The sequence below is a fragment of the Schistocerca piceifrons genome, chromosome 4, assembly GCF_021461385.2.
Source record: "Schistocerca piceifrons isolate TAMUIC-IGC-003096 chromosome 4, iqSchPice1.1, whole genome shotgun sequence".
NCBI lineage: Eukaryota > Metazoa > Arthropoda > Insecta > Orthoptera > Acrididae > Schistocerca > Schistocerca piceifrons.
Window position 1 is genome coordinate 480,059,125 of NC_060141.1, and position 24,049 is coordinate 480,083,173.

Below are 24,049 nucleotides of genomic sequence, written 5' to 3' on the forward strand. Positions count from 1 at the left end.
TCTATCTTGGCCACAATAATGCGTTCGCTATGCTGTTTGTAGTAGCTTACCCGTACTCCTACTTTTTTATTCATTATTAAACCTTCTCCTGCATTACCCCTATTTGATTTTGTATTTATAACCCTGTAATCACCTGACCAAAAGTCTTGTTCCTCCTGCCGCCGAACTTCACTAATTCCCACTATATCTAACTTTAACCAATCCATTTCCCTTTTTAAATTTTCTAACCTACCTGACCGATTAAGGGATCTGACATTCCACGCTCCGATCCGTAGAACGCCAGTTTTCTTTCTCCTGATAACGACGTCCTCTTGAGTAGTCCCCACCCGGAGATCCGAATGGGGGACTATTTTACCTCCGGAATATTTTACCCAAGAGGACGCCATCATCATTTGCCATACAGTAAAGTTGCGTGCCCTTGGGAAAAATTACGGCTGTAGTTTCCCCTTGCTTTCAACCATTCGCAGTACCAGCACAGCAAGGCTGTTTTGGTTAATGTTGCAAGGCCAGATCAGTCAGTCATCCAGATTGTTGCCCCTGCAACTACTGAAAAGGCTGCTGCCCCTCTTCAGGAACCACACATTTGTCTGGCCTCTCAACAGATACCCCTTCATTGTGGTTGCACCTACGGTACGGCTATCTGTATTGCTGAGGCACGCAAGCCTCCCCACCAACGGCAAGGTCCATGGTTTACTTAGTAGTAAATTTTACTTAGCAGCATATTTTGATTTACAGATAGTAATTTCCAAACAGACTGCCTTCTCTTGGTTATTGGTCTGTTATTACTATACAGTAAAGTTTTTTTATCCTTTTTATTTTCATAGGTGTTATCCTCTTACTCCCTGCACCATTTGAATCTTAAACCTACGTGCAATCTAAGATAAGCAGAAGATGTGTGGGTGCACATGTCAGTGTAAAAGCAAAATTTTTACCTGTTGCAAATTAATCTGAGACTTATCGACTGGGTAAAATATGATGCAGTAAGGAAACTGTGTAAGCAGAGCTCAGACAAATGGAGAACCATTCTAACGACTATATGGGCCATGACTCGGGGAGGAGGGGGGGGGGGGGGGGGGGTTGAGTATGCCCTGCTGCCAGGGAATGAGCATTTTGGGAATGCCAAAGCTTGCTACTGTTGTGAGCATCTATGGAAAGTAGTTGGAGGACAGTGCACCCTTGAGTTTATGATGAGTTGTTGGACAGCATGCTTCATCACAGAACACAGGGGCTTCCTGTCTTTAAAATAGGACAGGCAATGATCTGTGGAAGATCTGATGTCAAAGTCTTGTGCTGGAGCAGACATAAGTGTTTTGGAGTATATTGTTCATTAAGCATTGCTAACTTGAGGCTAAGCAGCAGGTAACCCCTACCTGTTTCCATGCTGACTCATTGACACCATCAATTACAGTTGCAGTGGGCACGGAATCATGAATGTTGAATTGTGGGTCCATAGGGTATGAAGAATATTCCTTTTTACAACAGGTCAGTGGGTGTGTTGGGATAAGCTGTCATCCAGGCAAACAGATGCTAGAAACATGCCCTGTACCATGGACAGAATGTTATGCTATGGGAGACTTTTGTCTGTGCTTCCATGGGATCTATGGTATTAATCACAAGCACCATGACAGCTGTGGATTATGTGACAACTGCTGTAAACAATTTGCGTCCCTTCATGCTTGATGTCTTCCCTAACCATGATGACATCTTCCAGCCCCCACCCCCCGCCCCCCTCCAGGGACTCAAGGTTTTGTTGGGGCACTGAGCTATGAGCTATTGCATCTCTTTCTTCTTTCCCAGTCTGCATTTCCTTCCCTATGCCTCTCCCTCCTCATCCTTACCCCCCTCCCCCTATTCCCCTCACTTTGTGTTCTTAAGACAGATGGGGACACATTTACTGCCACAAAGCTGTTGCTTTTTGTGGAGAATATCAAGGACAAGTTTGGCAAAGTGGAGTCTCCCAGTAAGATGTGATTGGGCTCCCTGTTGATCAAAGCTGCTTCTGCCTCCCAGTCTGCGACTCTTCGTGCTTGTGATCACCTAGGTGTCTATTACCCTGAACCAGTCTCTGAATATGATCCAGGGAGTGATTTTTCATAGGGACCTCATCCTTCAAAGTGATGAGGGACTCCAGGCTAATCTGGAGTGCCGCAGCATTCATTTTGTTCTACGTGTGCAGAAGGGTTATGAAGAAAACAGTGCTGATACTGATGCCTTTATTCTGGCATTTGAGGGAGATACCCTCCCAGAGAAGGTCAAGGTTATATGTTACCGATGTGATTTGTAGCCATATGTCCCACCACCCATGAGATGCTTTTGGTGCTTGCATTTTGGGCACATCTTCTCGCAGTACAGCAGACCCTCTGTGTGGTGACTGTGGACCCTCACTCCATGAAGGAAGCCCCTGTGTTCCACCACCTATGTGTGTAAATTATCATGATTGCCAGATTGCACGGCTTAAAAGACAGAAAAGAAGATGCAAGAGTTATAAATCTCTGGATTGTCTATCTTACAGTGAGGCTCATTAAAAATATGCCTGACTTCTACTTTTGTCTCTGTTACATCCTTTCCCTCTTCTATGTCTTCCTTACCCTAGTCCCTTCCCCCCCTCCTCTTCCCCACCCCTGCGGTTCCCACACCCTCCCCTCTGTGTGGTGCTCCCTCTCCCTGGCCGAAGAAGTGCTTCCTTTCTTTGGCACCTGCCAGTGATGCGGCGCTCTCCCCAGGACCCCTCCCGCAACTGCCTCTCAGACTGGAGGCCTGTCAGCTACGGGATGCATAGTCTGTGCACCCCGACGTTGCCCACTCTCTTTTGGTTCCAGATCTTGCAGGAGCCAGCTCTTCTCTGTGCCGTACCCTCCTAATCCTCCAAAAGAAGAAAAAGATACTTAAGTCCCAGGACAAGCGCCCCCCCCCCCCCTCCTCCCCCTCCCGGTGCCTCCTAGAGGTGCCATCTGACCCCTGGCATTTGAGTCTGACATCTTATTTATGAATGTCACCAGATCTTCGCTGGTGACACATGGTGACCCAGTGGTGGGATTGACTCCAAACTGTTCACTGTCCTTTTGGGTACCTGCTCCGTGATCACTAGGTGGAAATGTAATGGGTACTACCATCACTTCCCAGGGTTGCAACCCTTCATTGCGTGTTACTCAGGAGTTTGTGTCGTTCTCCAGGAATCTCATTGTACTGATGCTCATTCACCGTTCCGTCTTGGGTTCTGTGCTTTCTGTCAGAACCAACTTGGCCGTTTGAGGGCTCTGGTGATGTCAGCATGTGTTGGTCCATATGATTATTGTTAGAATGTGGATCCCACTTTGTACCACATTGGAAGTGGTTGCTGTTTGGGTCCAGTTGGGCTCTGCCATCATGGTTTGCAATCTCTATCTCCCTCCTGATAGGCCCCTACATCTGCTATCCTAACTGCTCTCCTTCAGCAACTCCCACCTGCCTTTCTTGTCCTTGGGGATTTTAATGCCCATCACCTTTTATGGGGCAGTGCTTCTTCATCTATTTGGGGGTTCCTTATTGACCCTTTTCTTGTGGACCATGAGCTGTGCCGCCTTCGTGGTGGTTCCACTAGTCATTTTAGTGCTGCTTGTGACACTTTCTCTGCCATTGATATTTCGCTCTCTTTGTCTCCCTTCTTCCTTCCTTACGCTGGTCATCACCTGATGACCTCTGTGATAGTTACCACTTCCCGTTGATTCTCTTGTTCCCTACCCACATCCCAATGGGCAAGTTACCCCACTGGGCCTTCTATCATACTGATTGGCCTCGATATACCTCCTAGGTCCTGTTTCCAGCTTCTCTGTCAGGTTGCATTGAAGAAGTCATCCATGACATCTCCGATAGGATAATCAGTGCTGCTGGTATTGCTGTTCCCTGTTTTGACAAGCCCCATCCGCTGTTGGCCATTTCCGTGGTGGAGCACGGCTATTGCCACCGCTATCTGTGGTTATCGTCGCGCCTTGCAGCATCTTAAGTGGCACCTGTTTTCCACTGGTCTTATTACATTTAAACATCTATGCATCAAAGCCCATTACTTAATCAAACAGAGCAGATGGGTGTGTTGGGAACACGTTGTCTCCTCTCTAGGTTCTTCTGTCCATTCATCACAAGTGTGAGCTACTCTCTGCACCCTCAAAGATTGTCAGTGGCTATCTTCCATTCCAGGCCTTGCTCTTCCAGGTTTGTACAGATCCATCAGTTCTCTTGGAACTTCTCGTGACCCATTTACAACGGCATTGGTGTCAGCCCCCTATCCAGCTGCCTTTCGCCTCTGGAAACAGTGGACTGAAGCTTCCTGCTTATGTTTTACCGATTGTCAGCAGAAACCTACAATGAAACTTTTACTGAATGGGAGCTTTTGCTAGCACTCTCTTCTTCCCACGCTTCAGCAACTGGTCCTGATTCCTTCCATAACCAATTGCTTCAACATTTCAAACCTCCACAACACCGATAGCTCCTCCAGATGTTTAACTATGTTGGGCTCCAAGGGATTTTCCCCTCTCAGTGGAGAGAAAGTACAAGGTTGGTTCGAAAAGTTCTCTGAATGGAATAGAAAAAAGTAATTACATGACTGAAACTTTTTTTGTTTTTCAATGCAGTCTCCTTGTAGATTGATGCACTTGGTCCAATGATGTTCCAGTGCCTTGATCCCATCTTGAAAATGAGTTTCCTCCAGCTCTGCAAAATAGTTGTCAACTCCGGCTATCAGTTCTTCGTTTGAAGAAAAACTTTCAGTTTTGAGAAGAGATGGAAGTCTGAAGGAGCCATATCAGGTGAATAAGTTGGGTGTGGCAACATTTCATACCTTAGTTCGTGTAATTTTGCCATGGCGACAGCAAATGTGTGCTGATGCGCATTATCTTGATGGAAGATGACTTTCTTCCTTGCTTAACCTGGCCTTTTTTAGCATATCTTTTGTCCAGGAGGTTTGCATAGTATTCTCCAGTTATTGCTTGCCCAGTGGGGGTGATAATCTACAAACAGAATCCCCTTTGCATCCCAGTACTTGGGAACTCCAACGTCAGGCGCGTAATGGGGCCCCTTAGGGATATGGCTGCAAGGCAGGGGAAGAAAACCAATGTGCACTCTGTGTGCATACCAGGGGGAGTCATTCCAGATGTGGAAAGGGTCCTTCCGAATGCCATGAAGGGTACAGGGTGCACCCATCTGCAGGTGGTCGCTCATGTCGGCACCAATGGTGTGTGTCGCTATGGATCGGAGGAAATCCTGTCTGGCTTCCGGCGGATATCTGATTTGGTGAAGACTGTCAGTCTCGCTAGTGGGATGAAAGCAGAGCTCACCAGCTTCAGCATCGTCGACAGGACTGACTCCAGACCTTTGGTACAGAGCCGAGTGGAGGGTCTGAATCAGAGGCTGAGACGGTTCTACGACCGTGTGGGCTGCAGATTCCTCGACTTGTGCCATAGGGTGGTGGGGTTTCGGGTTCCGCTGGATAGGTCAGGAGTCCACTACACTCAGCAATTGGCTACACGGGTAGCAGGGGCTGTGTGGCATGGACTGGGCGGTTTTTCAGGTTAGATGGCCTCGGGCAAGTACAGAAAGGGCAACAGCCTCAAAGGGTGCGGGGCAAAGTCAGGACATGCGGGGACCAAGCAGCAATCGGTATTGTAATTGTAAACTGTTGAAGCTGCGTTGGTAAAGTACCGGAACTTCAAGAGCTGATAGAAAGCACTGAACCCGAAACTGTTATAGGTACGGAAACCTGGCTGAAGCCAGAGATAAATTCTGCCGAAGTTTTTACAAAGGCACAGACGGTGTTTAGAAAGGATAAATTGCACGCAACCGGTGGTGGCGTGTTTGTCGCTGTTAGTAGTAGTTTATCCTGTAGTTAAATAGAAGTGGATACTTCTTGTGAATTATTATGGGTGGAGGTTATACTCAACAACCAAGCTAGGTTAATAATTGGCTTCTTTTACCGACCTCCCAACTCAGCAACATTAGTGGCAGAACAACTGAGAGAAAATCTGGAATACATTTCACATAAATTTCCTCAGCATGTTATAGCCTTAGATGGAGATTTCAATTTACCAGATATAGACTGGGACAATCAGATGTTTAGGACGGGTGGTAGGGACAGAGCATAGAGGGACAGTGTACTGAGTGCACTATCCGAAAATTACCTTGAGCAATTAAACAGAGAACCGACTCGTGGAGATAACATCTTGGACCTACTGATAACAAACAGACCCAAACTTTTCGACTCTGTAAGTGCAGAACAGGGAATCAGTGATCATAAGGCCGTTGCAGCATCCTTGAATATAGAAGTAAATAGGAATATAAAAAAAGGGAGGAAGGTTTATCTGTTTAGCAAGAGTAATAGGAGGCAGAATTCAGACTACCTAACAGATCAAAACAAAAATTTCTGTTCCGACACTGACAATGTTGAATGTTTATGGAGAAAGTTCAAGGCAGTAGTAAAATGCATTTTAGACAGGTATGTGCCGAGTAAAACTGTGAGGAATGGCAAAAACCCACCATGGTTCAACAACAAAGTTAGGAAACTACTGTGAAAGCAAAGAGAGCTTCACTGCAAGTTTAAACGCAGCCAAAACCTCTCAGACAAACAGAAGCTTAACGATGTCAAAGTTAGCATGAGGAGGGCTATGCGTGAAGCGTTCAGTGAATTTGAAAGTGGAATTCTATGTACCGACTTGACAGAAAATCCTAGGAAGTTCTGGTCTTATGTTAAATCGGTAAGTGGATCAAAACAGCATATCCAGACACTCTGGGATGATGATGACATTGAAACAGAGGATGACACGCGTAAAGCTGAAATACTTAACACCTTTTTCCAAAGCTGTTTCACAGAGGAAGACCGCACTGCAGTTTCTTCTCTAAATCCGCACACGAACGAAAAAATTGCTGACATCGAAATAAGTGTCCAAGGAATAGAAAAGCAACTGAAATCACTCAACAGAAGGAAGTCCACTGGACCTAATGGGATACCAATTCAATTCTACACAGAGTATGCGAAAGAACTTCCCCCTTTCTAACAGCCGTGTGCCGTAAGTCTCTAGAGGAACGGAAGGTTCCAAATGATTGGAAAAGAGTACAGGTAGTCCCAGTTTTCAAGAAGGGTCATCGAGCAGATGCGCAAAACTATAGTCCTATATCTCTGACATCGATCTATTGTAGAATTTTAGAACATGTTTTTTGCTTGCGTATCATGTCATTTCTGGAAACCCAGAATCTACTCTGTAGGAATCAACATGGATTCCAGAAACAGCAATCATGTGAGACCCAACTAGCTTTATTTGTTCATGAGACCCAGAAGAATTTTAGATACAGGCTCCCAGGTAGATGCCATTTTCCTTGACTTCCGGAAGGCGTTCGATACAGTTCCGCATTGTCGCCTGATAAACAAAGTAAGAGCCTACGGAACATCAGAGCAGCTGTGTGGCTGTATTGAAGAGTTTTTAGCAAACAGAACACTGCATGTTGTTCTCAATGGAGAGATGTCTACAGACGTTAAAGTAACCTCTGGCGTACCACAGGGGAGTGTTATGGGACCATTGCCTTTCACAATATATGTAAATGACCTAGTAGATCGTGTCGGTAGTTCCATGCGGCTTTTCGCAGATGATGCTGTAGTATACAGAGAAGTTGCAGCATTAGAAAATTGCAGCGAAAAGTCAGGAAGATCTGCAGGGAGTGGCAATTGACCCTTAACATAGACAAATGTAATGTATTGTGAATACATAGAAAGAAGGATCCTTTATTGTATGATTGTATGATAGCGGAACAAACACTGGTAGCAGTTACTTTTGTAAAATATCTGGGAGTATGTGTACGGAACGATTTGAAGTGGAATGATCATATTAAATTAATTGTTGGTAAGGCGGAAGCCAGGTTGAGATTCATTGGGAGAATCCTTAAAAAATGTAGTCCATCAACCAAGGAGGTGGCTTACAAAACACTCGTTCGGCCTATACTTGAGTATTGCTCATCAGTGTTGGATCCGTACTAGGTCGGGTTGACAGAGGAGATAGAGAAGATCCAGAGAAGGGCAGCGCGTTTCATCACACGGTTATTTGGTAAGTGTGATAGCGTTACGGAGATGTTTAGCAAACTCAAGTGGCAGACTCTTCAAGAGAGGCGCTCTGCATTGCGGTGTAGCTTGCTGTCCAGGTTTCGAGAGGGTGCGTTTCTGGATGAGGTATCGAATATATTGCTTCCCCCTACTTATACCTCCCGAGGAGATCATGAATGTAAAATTAGAGAGATCTGAGCACGCACGGAGGCTTTCCGGCAGTCGTTATTCTCGCGAACCATATGCGAGTGGAACAGGAAAGGGAGGTAATGACAGTGGTACGTAAAGTGCCCTCCGCCACACACCGTTGGGTGGCTTGCGGAGTGTAAATGTAGATGTAGATGTAGAACACCGATCCATGACCTTTCCCGCCGTAGGAATTGTCTTTGCTCTCTTTGGTGGCAGAAAATCAGCATGTTTCCACTACTTTGACTGTTGTTTTGTCCCTGGGGTATGTAGTGCACCCAAGTTTCATCTGTGGTCACAAACCGACACAAAAAATCTTATTCTTTTCTCCTAAAACAGGCCAAACATTGTTCCTATATGTCCATTCTCACATGTTTTTGATCCAGTGTCAAAAGTCGCGGCACCTATCTTGTAGATTTTTTTTTATTTCTAATTATTCAGTTAAAATGTGATGTGCCCTTTCAGATGACGTCTGGCAAGCTTGAGCAATTTCACACACTTTCAGTCGGCAATCCTCCGTGACCATTTTGTGCACTTTCGTAATGATTTCTGGAGTAATGACACTTCTTGGACAACCATTGCAGGGATCATCATCTAAGCTCTCCTGACCAAATTTAAATTCATTTGTCCACTTGGAACAGTTAAATATGAAGGAGCAGGGTCCCCCAGTCTATTCTGGAAACCAGCACGAATGTCCTTTGCTTTCATACCTGTGTTTACGAAGTACTTAATCACTGCTCAAATCTTTGTTTTTTTCCCAAATCATTATGCGGGAACAGGGAACAACAACAGAGTCATGTCACCGCCACAGCAGTCTTCCAAGAGCAGTGATGTGGCACGTATTGACAGGCAACCGTCCATTGAATATCACATGAACAACTCATTGTGCTAGCGCTGACCTCTCATGGTGATTCAGAGAACTTTTCAAACCGTCCTCGTATTGTGGTTCATGTCCTACCCTGACAAGGATCTGTTGTCCCTTGATAGTTACCGGACCATCAGTCTAACCAGTATTCCTTGTAAGTTATTAGAATGGATATTGGTTTGTCAGCTCAGTTAGATTCTTGAATCTTGGAAACTTTTCTCTCTTTACCAGTGCGACTTTTGGGAGGGACAGTCTCTGATCATCTGCTTTGATTGGAAACCACAGTTCATCAGGCCTTTTTTCAGCACCACCATTTTGTCACAGTTGTAAGGCCTACAACACAGCTTGGTGCCATTACATCCTTCTTATGCCCCATGAGTGGGGTCTTCGGGGCCCTCTCCCAATTTGTGTTCACCAGTTCCTGTGCCACCGGTTGTTCAGAGTTCAGGTTGGCACTGTTCTCAGCTCTCCCTGGAGCCCAGGAGAATGGTATTCCACAGGGCTCAGTATTAAGTGTCCTTCCCTTTCTCATCGCAAATAATGGAATTGTAGCCTGTGCCAGACCGTTGATTACCCCTGCTCTGTATGTGGATGGTTTCTGTATTTGGGCTAGCTCCCACTCGGTGGCCTCTGTAGAACAAGTTGCCACCCACTGCACTTCCACGTGGACACACTCGCATGGTTTTCATTTCTCTCCCCTTAAGTTGAGGGTAGCGCATTTCTGTCGCCGTACTACGGTCCACCCTGATCAAGAGCTTTCTCTTGATGCCCAATGCCTGACCATGGTCCCCCAGTTCTGTTTCTTGGGTCTTCTTTTTGACAACAAGCTTACTTGGTTGTCTGATATCCATCATCTGAAGGTGGGATATTTTCATAAACTCAGCGCCCTTTGCTTCCTTGCCTACACCTCTTGGGGCATAGATTGTTCGACCCTTCTCTGCCTTTACCGGGCACTAGTTCTGTCCCATGTTGACTATGGTTTTCAAGTTTAAGGATCAGCTGCCCCTTCTATGCTGCTGCTCATAGACCCAATTCACCTGTTTACCCTCAGGTGCTTTTCACACTAGCCCTGTCAGTAGTCTTCTGGTTGATGCTGGGATCCCTCCCATTTTGATTCAGTGGTCACAGATCCTGGTTTCCTGTGCCATCACTATCAGATCTTCCACTGCTTGCACTTCCTATTCTTATTGTGGCTTGGTACCATCTCTAGCCCGCTGTCCGCCCTCAGGTGGGTTTACTGATTGGGCTCCGCCTCACTTCCCACTGCCATGACTTCCATCTCCCCTCCTTGTTGTCTTCCCGATGTTCTCTCGCGACACCTGCTCTTGGTAAGTTTCTCAGCGACAGATTCGACTAGATCATTTCCGTGGACAGAAAGCCTCCATTGCGTAAGTTGTTTTCCATCGTTTGTTCCAGACGCTCTTACAGGAGTTTCAGGATGCCATTGTTTTTTACACCGATGGCTCAAACTCTGTTGATCATGTGGGATATGCCTTCACATCATCTGTTGGCATGGAACACCATCTCTCACGTGCCATGTGGGGGGGGGGGGGGGGTGTTTACTGCAAAATATGGCCAGCTATCGGCCCCTTTGTTTTATTGAACAGTCCTTCCTCACCTGAGTTTTGTTCAGGCTATCACTTGGTATTTTACCTACGACCATTTGATCTCTGCCGTCCACGACTTCTTTGCTGATCTTGGTGATGCTGCTTGTTCAGTTGATTTCCTTTGGGTTCCTGGCCATGTATGTATCCCAGGCAATGAACTCGCTGATCATCTTTCTTTGTGGAGGGGGACAGACCACCTACCCCCATTCTCCGTGACCCCTCTGAGGCCGATTCACCGCTCTACATCAAATCCCTTTTTTTACTTAGTCATGAGTTGACTCTTGGTAGGCTACCACCCCCCCCCCTCCCTTATCCCCCCCCCCCCCTGTCTAACAGACTTCAAGCCATCAAGGAGACTCCCACCATCTGTTGTTCTTACCTCTGCCTCTCTGAGCAGAAATCTACCTTCCTCTGCCATCTTCGTTTTGGCCCTACTTGGTTTTTTTTTGCTCTGCAGTGAGCGCCCCCCCCCCCCCCCCCCCTCCCCCAGTAGTTGCAGGGCTCCACTCGCGGACTCACATGTCTGTTCTTAATTTTCTTCTGAAAGTAGTTTGTACTCCCAGGTGGGTATCAGGATGGATTAGTGACAATGCTGGTGCCCCATTGTGCATAGTACCTCTGGGCCATCCCTGTTTCCACCCAAACTTCTCCTGTGCATTCCTCTTCCTGATGCCGTGACATTCCTTTTCCCTCTTTGCTTGCAGGTTATCCCTTCCCCTTGAGATGATGGAACCAGTGACCTCACTGTTTGGTCACCTCCCTCAAATCCACCAACTAACCGACCAACCAACCAACCATCTTCCAGCAGGATAGCTGACCATGCCATAAGGTCAGAATCATGTCATAGTGGTTTGTTTTGTAGAGCGTGATAGCAAACTTGTGTAGATGTCTTGGCCACCAAATTCACCTTATCGGGACCTGACGGAACACATTTACGAGACTGTTGGATACCAGTTCCATGCCAACAAACCGCAAACCCACACTTTATGGGAATCATGTGATCTGTGCATAGGCATTTGGTGCCACGTGCCTGCTGAAACTGATGCAGAACTTATTGAATACTTGCTAGCAGAATCACTGCTGTATTGCATTCAAAAGGTGGATGAACACACTATTAAACAGGTGGTCATAACGTTTTGGTACATTAGTGTATACAGAGTAGTCTTGTGAGTTTTGAAAGATATAATGCACAGGTTAACCTGTTATCTCTTATTATCTGATGACCATGTTTTATGTCTTACATTGAATAACAGCTGTAATTTAAATATATCAACATGATGAACACAGGATTCTAATGCATGTCTTGATAATTGCTGTTCTAGGTGAAAGGTCTTTCAATAGAGCATGAAAAGCTGGCTGTAGTGCACAGCTCCCAAGCTGGTTCTGTGAATCATGACAGCCAACTTGACTCACCCACTAACAGGAAACAGTCAAAGCTTAATAGCTGTCTTTCGAAGGAATCCCATGAAGGAAACACCCCAGAACAGACACAGCAACAACAACAACAACAACAGCAGCAGCAGCAGCAGCAGCAGCAACAACAACAACAGCAACAACTTCAACAACCACCTCCACCACCTCAACAGCAGCAACAGCAACCACAGCAACACCATCATCATCAACCACAACCACAAACTCAACCACAGCAACAGCTGCACCAACAGCATCCATCTACCTCATCATATACAACAGCATTGTATATGCATCCATCACATTATCGCTACGAACAGAGGGTCCCATTATCTCCTTCCCATTACGATGCTCCTCCTCCACGTAAACGTCACCATCGCAGCTCGTCGGAGGTGATGCAAGATGCAGCTGCTGCTGCTGCAGTACGCGCATCCGTATTGCGTGATGGCAGTAAGCCATCAGGGAAGTTGTCGCCACTATCACTGGCTTACCGTCCATCAGGAAGTCAGCAACAGAACCAGCAACCACCTCCCCCTCCACCACCGCCACCTGAGCCTGAACTCAAATCTGAACCAGACAAAACTTATGTACAGAGTCCTCACCATATGCGATATGATTCTGCTGCTGATCCAAATCCTGCTGCCACACCTGTGACTTATGACAGAACTGCTGCTGTGGATGTCGACCCTTCAGATCCTATTGGCTCAGACAGCCGCCGATCTTCAGTGGATACTGGGAGCAGTTGTCCCGAAGGTAAGTTCATTCTGCTGAAGAATTAAATTAGTTACACATTTCAATAAGGATGTAAGATCTATTCTGTGTGCGTGCGCACGCATGTGCGCAGGCGTGAATGTGCGCAGGCGTGAATGTGCGCGCGCATGCCTGTGCAGCTTATTACTTCTTTTACTAGTGTGAGGGGTTGAAGTGTGAGCCACTTTGGCAGTAGTTTCTAGATGAGGCTGTTCCAGCAGTACTGTGGACATGGATGCCAACAAGCACCCAATAGCTCACTGCATATAGGCGGAGGTAGTATAGGCTAACTGCTAGGTCCTGTTGCATGTGTTTTCCACGTATGCGAGCCACTAGGACACCTCTGTCTTCAGGCAGTACATTTGTGTGGGATGTGACTCAACTGTCTCATTGCCCATCTGTGCTCGCAGGTGGTCTTTCTGAGTGGAACCGCATGTTCTAGATCACAAATTTTGGTGCGAAGTATGGTATTATCCATGTGTAACATAGAGGTTTTACAACTACTGCTAAGAAATAAAAACTTATAGTATTCTAGTAGACTATTTAATCTCTTTTGTTTTTATGACTGTGAGGTTTAGTTGTTATTTTTCTGTTGAATGTTTGTTTAATGCGAGTAATTGTGTGCCATCATTTACCAGTTATGACAGTATAATGAAAAGAATAGATTGCTGCTCAACTTATATTGGACGTGTTGAGTCTCAGATAGGTGCAACGAAAAGACTGCTAAAGAAGTAAGTCCTTTCCCTCAATTAGACAACACACGTTCATGCAGACACAACTCACTCACAGATGGCCATTGTGTTTGGCTGCCAAGGCCAGACTGAGAGCAACAGAATATGATGGGAGTAGCAATGTGGGGGTCAGTGTTAAGGTGGAGGAAGGGGCGGGGAGGGGAGGGGGAGGGATAGCAGGGTAGTAAAGTACTGCTTTGTGGGGCCATACAGGGACATGGTGAGAATGGAGAAGGGTAGCTAGGTGCCATCAGGAGGTAAAATGCTGGGGGGGGGGGGGGGGGGGAGGGGAGGGAGATGGAGTGGAAAAGAAGTAAAGACAGCCTGTGTGTGTTGCAGGAATAGGAGGCTGATGATGCTGAAACAAGGAAGTGGATTGGTGGTTGAAGGACAATGACTGGCGACGGTTGATGTCTGTGGGATTTATGAGACATAGGATATATTGCAGGAAGAGTTCCCACCTGTGCAGTTCAGAAAAGCTGTTGGTAGGAAGGATCCAGATGGCACAGGCTGTGAAGCAGTCATTGAAATGAAGAGGGTTGGGTTGGGCAACATGCTCAGGAACTGGGTGGTCCAGATGATTCTTAGCCACAGTTTGTTGGTGGTCGTTAATGTGGACAGACGACTTGTTGGTTGTCAAGCTTATGTAAAATGCAGCTTAACCTGTAAATTGCATGACTTGTGTCTCAGGTAGACCTGCATTTGATGGAATAGGTGATGCTTGTGACCAGGCTGGAGTAGGAGGTGGTGGGAGGATGCATGGGACAAGTCCTACATCTGGGTCTATTACAGGGATATGAGACAAGGGTTTGGGAGAAGGGGCAGAGTAGGGATGGATGAGGATATTGTGTAGGTTTGGTTGGTGGTTGAATACCACTGTGGGATGCGTGGAGAGGATAGTCCGTAGAACGTACCTCATTTCAGGGCATGACAGGAGATAGTTGGTACCCCAATACAGTTGCCCCAGTCCTGGGTGATACTGAGTCACAGTAGGACTTGAGGAGGTATGGGGGAGTGGAGAGATAAGGCACGGTCGATCTATTCCTGTACTAAATCTGCCAGGAAGTTTCATATCAGCGCACACTCTGCTGCAGAGTGAAAATCTCATTCTGGAAACATCCCCCAGGCTGTGGCTAAGCCATGTCTCTGCTATATCCTTTCTTTCAGGAGTGCTAGTTCTGCAAGGTTCGCAGGAGAGCTTCTGTAAAGTTTGGAAGGTAGGAGACGAGATACTGGCAGAAGTAAAGCTGTGAGTACCGGGCGTGAGTCGTGCTTCGGTAGCTCAGATGGTAGAGCACTTGCCCGCGAAAGGCATAGGTCCCGAGTTCGAGTCTCGGTCGGGCACACAGTTTTAATCTGCCAGGAAGTTTCATATCAGCGCACACTCCGCTGCAGAGTGAAAATCTCATTCTATTTCTGTACTAGATTGGGATGGTAATTATGGTCTGTGAAGGCCGCAGAGAGACCCTTGGTATATTTTGAGAAGAGCTGCTTGTCACTACTGATAAAACGGCTTTGGGTGGCCAGGCTGTATGGAAGGGATTTCTTGGTATCAAGTGGGTGGCAGCTGTCAAAGTGGAGGTATTGCTTGTGGTTGGTGCATTTGATATGGATGGAGGTACTGATGTAACCATTTTGAGGTTGAGGTTAACATTGTGGAAAAGTGGCTTGTTGGATTGAGTAGGACCAGGTGAAGCAAATGGTGGAGAAGGTGTTGCGGTTCTGGAGGAATGTGGGTAGCTTGTCCTTACCCTTGATCCAGACCACGAAAATGTCATCAATGAATTTGAACCTGGTGAAGGGTTTGACATTCAGTTTGGTTAGGAAGGATTACTGTGGATGGCCAATGAGTAGGTTGGCATAGGATGGTGTTACGTGGGTGCCCATTGCTGTATCCTGGATTTTGTTTGTAGGTGATGCCTTCAAAGGGGAAGTAATTGTGGGTGAGGGTATAGTTGGTCATGGCGACTAGCATGAAGGTCGTAGGTTTGGAATGCGCCAGGCATTGGGAATGGCACTTCCCAATAACGGCAAGGCCATGGACATTGGAGATGTCAGTGTGAAGGGGAGTGGCATCAGTGGTGATGAGCAGGGCACTGTGTGGCAAAGGAACAGCAACTGTGGAGAAAATGGTTGGTGTCTTTTATATAGGAGGGTAAGTTGGAGGTAATATGCTGAAGGTGTTGCCCTACGAGAGCAGAGATTCTCTCATTGGGGGCACAGTAACAGGCCACAATGGAGCATCTGGTTACTGTGCCCCCACTGAGAGAATCTCTGCTCTCGTAGACCACCCATTTTCAACCTGTTACCTGGAACCTACCGCCTTACATAAAAGGCACCAACCATTTCCTCCAAAGACTCTCCATGGTTCCATTTCCTTTACCACATGATGCCCTGCTTATCACTATTAATGCCACATTGCTTTACACTAACATCCCCAATGCCCATGGTCTTACCATTATTGAACACTACCATCCCCAACACCCGATAAATTCCAAACTTAAACTGCCTTTCTGGTCACCATGACCAACATTATCCTCACACACAATTATTTCTGCTTTGAAGGCATTACTTACAAACAAATCCGGGGTATCACTACGGCCACTTGCATGGCACCATCCTTGGCACCATCCTTGCCAACCTGTTCATGGGAGGACAACCCATCCACATTTCTCCAGAAACTCAACACCTTCTCCCCTATTCGCTTCATTTGCTCCTCCTCAACCCAGCAAACCACCTTCCTTGATGTTGACCTCCACCTCAAATATGACTGCAGTAGTACCTCCATCCTTATGTCCCTTCCGTACGGCCTACCAACCTGTGGCCATTGTATCTATTGTGACGAGCAGTTCCTCTTGAAATATACCAAGGATCTCACCGAGGCCATCACAGACCATTACCCTTCCACATTTGAACAGAAACAGATGTCTTGTGCCTTATCTCTCCAGTCACCCATCACCTCCCAAACTACTACTGTCTGACAAGAGAGGAGCATTCGCCTCATGTCTCAGTACCACCCAGGACTGGAGCAACTAAATTGTTTCTCTGCCAGAGTTTTTACTACCTGCTGCCGTGCCCTGAAATGAAGAATGTTCTACTCATTATCCTTCCAACTCCTCCCACAGTGGTATTTTGCTGCCCACCAAACCCACACAATATCCTCGTCCATCCTTACTCAACCCCCACCCCCAGTGCCTTGCCTAATGACTCGTGTACATTTTATAAACCTAGATGCAAGACCTGTCCCACACACCCTTCCACCACTACCTACTGCAGTCCATTCATAAGCACCACCTATCCCGTAAAAGGCAGGGCTATCTGTGAAACAAGCCATGTAATCTACAAGCTAAACTGAAACCACTGTGCTTTATTCTATGCGCGCATAACAATGAACAGGCTGCTTGTCCACATGATTGACCACTGACAAATTCTCATGCATTATCATCTAAGCTATGAGAAAAACTGACAGTAATCGTATCCAGCAGGTCACTTGAATATGCATGTGCAATGACCAGATTGACTAACTACAATGCTAATTAACTGAAATGGTGCAACATAGCAGATGCATTATTTGGAAGCAGAGAGAATGGCAGCCATTTGCCAAGTTTTCCCTGCTTTCTGGATACCTCTCATTCACTAATAATAGTTTCATCCTGAATGAGATTTTCACTCTGCAGCAGTGTGTGCACTGATATGAAACTTCCTGACAGATTAAAACTGTGTGCCGGACCGAGGCTTGAACTTGGTCCCAAGTTCGAGTCTCGGTCCGGCACACAATTTTAATCTGTCAGGAAGTTTCATAGTTTCATCCTCTTTGAGAAATGGTGTACAGTCTGAAGACTGCCTTTGTTTTTCTCATGTTGGTTGTTGCAAACCGATTAGCTTGATTGGAGTGTGGCTAGTGTGTTGCCTTGTAGTAGGTGGCCTTGTTGCTCCACTATTATGGGGAAGGAACAGTTGACCTTAAAACTCTGATCTGATCTAGTAGTAGCACAAGTAGAATTGGAGCAGTTTGAGTAAGTGTAGAAATAGGATAGATAACTGGGGTGTGACCAAACCTGCAAACTCGACTGGCTTTACTCTACTTCCAACAGTGTCACTGCCTTGATGACTATAGACAAAAGTATATAGTCAACCCAAGGCGGCCTGGAACAGTCTGATAAGACTGGAAAAAGTACAAGTTAAGGCAATTAGTAGTCTGGGGCTTAAAAGGTGAAGAAGGTCCATCTGCTGGGTAATAGTCATAAAAGGGGATGTCGGAGATACTACAGAACTCCGTGGATAAGAAATACTACGCAACTAGTATTTTTAAGCCAAGTGCAGGGCTAGGTGATATCCTGTGTGCTACATGCAGCATGGGACTACATCTGAATGTTTCCAGTAAGAGGTTATTCGCACAACTAATTTCCAGAAACCAGTGCAGTTCTTGTCCCCTCCCTATTATTTTGAATATTTTTGCTAGGCAATTTTGAGAGTAAATTTTTATTATAACAGAATTGCTGAAAAACTGCAGGTGTAGGTGTAACAGTCAGTGGCAAAAAATAGGGCAGCAGCTTGGAGAGTAGGAAGGGTGATACTCATAATACATTTGGACGTTACAATCAGAACATAATCTGCTTATTAAGTAAGGAAGATGAGCTTTTTGTATTGGTTCAGGAAACTGAAATATTTAAAGAGACTTTAAAGATGTGCTATGCCTAAGCTTTTTAAGGGTGTTGCAGGGTAGGTTGTTCTGAGAAATAGTTAATAAGGAGAAGAAAAAAAAAATTATTACACTGTGCCATTTTCGATTTAATTAGCAATGAAGTCAACCAGTCAGGCCGATGTGCATGTAAATTTAAGTGGACTGCCAGAGATGGTGTTACCAGGCAGGTTCTTTGTTTGGCTTCCTAAAATTGAACAAGAGAGTGATGCAGAAATTGGACATGGGACAATAGTAAGATCAAACCTGAGCCAAAGGCAGAGCAGTCTCATGCATTATCATCTAAGCTATGAGAAAAACTGACAGTAATTGTATCCAGCAGGTCACTTGAATATGCATGTGCAATGACTGGATTGACTAACTACAATGCTAATTAACTGAAACGGTGCATCATAGCAGATTTTTTTTTCTCAACAGTTATTTCTCAGCACAACCTACCCTGTAACACCCTTACAAGCTTGTCAGACTGTTTGTGACCACCGTGTATATATATTAAAGTCAGGCTACAGATGTAAATGAGTACTGCACTGAACAGCTGTTTGAATGCTGTACTTCAGCAGCAGACTTGTAAACATAGAAGATAGCCCTTCTGACAGTGTACAAATATCCAACAGTAAATGTCTGGAACTCCATTAAGCTGTTGGGAGGGTACTGAAACGATTTAGTAGAAGTAGTAGGGAAGTAATTAAAGCTCTCTTTCAGTATTGATTTCATCTTGGATAGTTCTGATTGAGATCTTTTAGAGTTGCTTATTCATGCTTTGGTTTGGTACACACAGTACCCTTCTAACAAGAATAGGATGACATAGTGCAACAGCACGTGATATTTATTTTTAAACCAAACTGTCTTTTATGAAGTAGTTTTGAGCTCCATAGTAAATGGTTTATCTATGATGTAATTTTAAACTTGATATGTCCATCCGTTGAGAGAAAAATGGTTCTTGACAGACAGACAGAAAGACATAAAGACAAACAATTACGCAGACAACAAATTGATCCTATAATGGTTCAGTTTTTGCCAATTGAGATACGGAAATCTAAGAAAGATCTGGATTTCAATCGATGAGTCAGCTGATTCCACGGTCATTTCATTGACAGTGTCATTGTTTGACCATTACATCCTTCAGAAGGTGAATAAATAAAAGCATTCCTGCTTGCAACAGACTGTCTGAAAAAGTTATTAGATCCTGCAAAAGGCAGATCAGTAAAAGCATTCCTGCCTACAACAGAAAGTCTGGAAAATTATCTATGTAAAAAGTTAACAGTTGCAATATAAAGACTTTAAGCTTGTAAGCCAATGCAACCAAAAGATCTGGCCATTTTTGTCAATTACTTTGATATCTTGCCATTATCAATACCAGTGTTGTTGTTGTTGTTTTTGTTGTTGTTGTGGTCTTCAGTCCTGAGACTGGTTTGATGCAGCTCTCCGTGCTACTCTATCCTGTGCAAGCTTCATCATCTCCCAGTAGCTACTGCAACCTACATCTTTCTGTATCTGTTTGTTGTATTCATCTCTTGGTCTCCCTCTACGATTTTTACCCTCCACGCTGCCCTCCAATACCAAATTGGTGATCCCTTGATGCCTCAGAACGTGTCCTACCAACCGATCCCTTCTTCTAGTCAAGTAGTGCAACAAACTTCTCGTCTCCCCAATCCTATTCAGTACTTCCTCATTAGTTATGTGATCTACCCATCTAATCTTCAGCATTCTTCTGTAGCACCACATTTTGAAAGCTTCTATTCTCTTCTTGTCCAAACTATTTATCATCCATGTTTCACTTCCATACATGGCTACACTCCATACAAAATACTTTCAGAAACGACTTCCTGACACTTAAATCTATACTCGATGTTAACAAATTTCTCTTCTTCAGAAATGCTTTCCTTGCCATTGCCAGTCTACATTTTATATCCTCTTTACTTCGACCATCATCAGGTATTTTGCTCCCCAAATAGCAAAACTCCTTAACTACTTTAAGTGTCTAATTCCCTAATCTAATTCCCTCAGCATCACCTGACTTAATTCGACTACATTCCATTATCCTCATTTTGCTTTTGTTGATGTTCATCTTATACCCTCCTTTCAAGACACTGTCCATTCCGTTCAGCTGCTCTTCCAAGTCCTTTGCTGTCTCTGACAGAATTACAATGTCATCGGCTAACCTCAAAGTTTTTATTTCTTCTCCATGGATTTTAATACCTACTCCGAATTTTTCTTTTGATTCCTTCACTGCTTGCTCAATGTAGAGATTGAATAACATCGGGGAAAGGCTACAACCCTGTCTCACTCCCTTCCCAACCACTGCTTTCCTTTGATGTCCCTTGACTGTTATAAGTGCCATCTGGTTTCTGTACAAATTGTAAATAGCTTTTCGCTCCCTGTATTTTACTCCTGCCACCTTTAGAATTTGAAAGAGAGTATTCCAGTCAACATTGTCAAAAGCTTTCTCTAAGTCTACAAATGCTAGAAACGTAGGTTTGCCTTTCCTTAATCTAGCTTCTAAGATAATTCGTAGGGTCAGTATTGCCTCACGTGTTCCAATATTTCTACGGAATCCAAACTGATCTTCGCTGAGGTTGGCTTCTACCAGTTTTTCCATTCGTCTGTAAAGAATTCGCGTTGGTATTTTGCAGCTGTGACTTATTAAACTGATAGTTCGGTAATTTTCACATCTGTCAACACCTGCTTTCTTTGGATTGGAATTATTATATTCTTCTTGAAGTCTGAGGGTATTTCGCCTGTCTCATACATCTTGCTCACCAGATGGTAGAGTTTTTTCAGGACTGGCTCTCCCAAGGCCATCAGTAGTTTTAATGGAATGTTGTCTACTCCCGGGGCCTTGTTTCGACTCAGGTCTTTCAGTGCTCTGTCAAACTCTTCACACAGTATCATATCTCCCATTTCATCTTCATCTACATCCTCTTCCATTTCCATAATATTGTCCTCAAGTACATCACCCTTGTATAGACCCTCTATATACTTCTTCCGCCTTTCTGCTTTCCCTTCTTTGCTTAGAACTTGATATTCATACAAGTCGTTCTCTTATCTCCAAAGGTCTCTTTAATTTTCCTGTAGGCAGTATCTATCTTACCCCTAGTGAGATAAGCCTCTACATCCTTACATTTGTCCTCTAGCCATGCCTGCTTAGCCATTTTGCACTTCCTGTCGATCTCATTTTTGAGACGTTTGTATTCCTTTTTGCCTGCTTCATTTACTGCATTTTTATATTTTCTCCTTTCATCAATTAAATTCAATATTTCCTCTGTTACCTAAGGATTTCTACTAGCCCTCGTCTTTTTACCTACTTGATCCTCTGCTGCCTTCACTACTTCATCCCTCTAAGCTACTCATTCTTCTTCTACTGTATTTCTTTCCCCCATTCTTGTCAATTGTTCCCTTATGCTCTCCCTGAAGCTCTCTACAACCTCTGGTTTAGTCAGTTTATCCAGGTCCCATCTCCTTACATTACCAACTTTTTGTAGTTTCTTCAGTTTTAATCTACAGTTCATAACCAACAGATTGTGGTCAGAGTCCACATCTGCCCCTGGAAATGTCTTACAATTTAAAACCTGGTTCCTAAATCTCTGTCTTACCATTATATAATGTATCTGAAACCTGTCAGTATCTCCAGGCTTCTTCCATGTATACAACCTTCTTTTATGCTTCTTGAACCAAGTGTTAGCTATGATTAAGTTGTGGTCTGTGCAAAATTCTACCAGGCAGCTTCCTCTTTCATTTCTTAGCCCCAATCCATATTCACCTACTACATTTCCTTCTCTCCCTTTTCCTACTGACGAATTCCAGTCACCCATGACTATTAAATTTTCGTCTCCCTTCACTATCTGAATAATTTCTTTTATTTCATCATACATTTCTTCAATTTCTTCATCATCTGCAGAGCTAGTTGGCATATAAACTTGTAATACTGTCATAGGCGTGGGCTTCGTATCAATCTTGGCCACAATAATGCGTTCTCTATGCTGTTCGTAGTAGCCTACCCGCATTCCTATTTTCCTATTCATTATTAAACCTACTCCTGCATTACCCCTATTTGATTTTGTGTTTATAACCCTGTAGTCACCTGACCAGAAGTCTTGTTCCTGCTACCACCGAACTTCACTAATTCCCACTATATCTAACTTTAATCTATCCATTTCCCTTTTTAAATTTTCTAACCTACCTGCCCGATTAAGGGATCTGACATTCTACGCTCCGATCCGTAGAACACCAGTTTTCTTTCTCCTGATAATGACATCCTCTTGAGTAGTCCCCGCCCGGAGATCCGAATGGGGGACTATTTTACCTCCGGAATATTTTACCCAAGAGGACGCCATCATCATTTAACCATACAGTAAAGGCCAAAACCATCAAACTTCTCAGTTCCCAGGATGGATGAGCTATCTGTGTACATAATTGAGTTTATACAAACCCACAGTGTGTGAATTCTATTCACACTTATGTGTATTTATGTATTTATTTTATTGATTTTCATTACCTCGTCATAACATTCACTTAATTGCAATCTTTTTGCAAACTTCAGTTACTGGTCACTTATTTGTCTGTATACTTTTTCAAAAACTGTCTTAATGTAGGATTCAGTAGTTTTCACAAAGGGATTCTGGCACCAGTAAAGGCATTATATAAATCAAATGCAAATTGTGACTTTCGACTGTATGCTGCCATTGCCATTCAGCAGGGTGTATGCGACCCGGGATAACCGACAAAAACCAGGGAATTTTTTCATCTGGGAGAAAACCGGGAAAAGCCCGGGAATTTTTTAGAAATCCGAGAATTTTTTTGGTTCTTAGTTTTCAGTTAAATTTTTGTAATTTTAACTGGTAAGAAACAATGCTGCCAGATTCAGTGGGGGCAAACTGGACTATCTGCTCCAGATGGCAAGAATTCATACTCTTGAGGAAAAAGCCTTGTTTCACAAAGCGCCCAGTATCCAGCGCACGTTGGTCTATCAATTATTCATATGATTTTGAAATGCATCCCTGTTGGTTTTTGAACATTTGTGAACATATTCTAAGTTTATTTCTGAATGGATCATAAGTTGATTTTTGAATGCGTGCATACTGTCGTGTCTCTGCCAGGGGAATCCACATCGCATCTAGAAATAAACTTTCCTGCGGACAGACGGGGAGGGGGCTATACGAGCTGAGCGGAATAAAGCCAAACGGGTGACTGACAAACGCTATTTGTTTATGTGATTGACTGGGTTTGCTAATGATCAGTGTTGTTATAATTAACAGGGTCTCAGTCTATCCAAGAAAATGAAATTTTATAGAAAATTTTTGGCGAGACCGCTACACTAGTAATGGCCAGTTGTACAGACCCCGGTAGCAGCCACCTAAGTTCTATTCTGGGAGTAGCATGGAAAACGTGTTGTATGAACACGTAATAACACCTGACCAGAGAATAAAAGTAGATGATCATGGCAGGGTTCGTGAAATTAACTAGAGAATAAGTTTTGTCACTGGCAGGAATAGTTACAGAATTAGTGATGACAATATTGTTTGTTAGAACAAGGAAGGAAAAGAAACCGGGACATCACACAAATTATGGAAGAATATGATAATTCCAAATTTATATAAAAATTTCGTACTACTACTTTTCAATCTCATGTTTGAGAAGCTGGAGTGTATGAATGAAACGTGAAACTATTTCTGAACATAAAGCTTTTTGCTTGTAGTAGGCCTAATAGGTATTCAATATTCGTACTTCCTGAATTATATT

General features: G+C 44.3%; 1 protein-coding gene across 1 annotated transcript in view; it reads left to right on the forward strand.

The window, feature by feature from the left end:
* The window catches only part of LOC124794799 (zinc finger protein chinmo), a 125,822-nt gene that overhangs the window by 44,425 nt on the left and 57,348 nt on the right, over window positions 1–24,049 (forward strand). Inside the window, exon 4 of the mRNA XM_047258456.1 lies at window positions 12,040–12,880. Coding sequence (XP_047114412.1) covers window positions 12,040–12,880 — 841 coding nt within the window. The remainder of the gene's footprint in view (window positions 1–12,039; window positions 12,881–24,049) is intronic.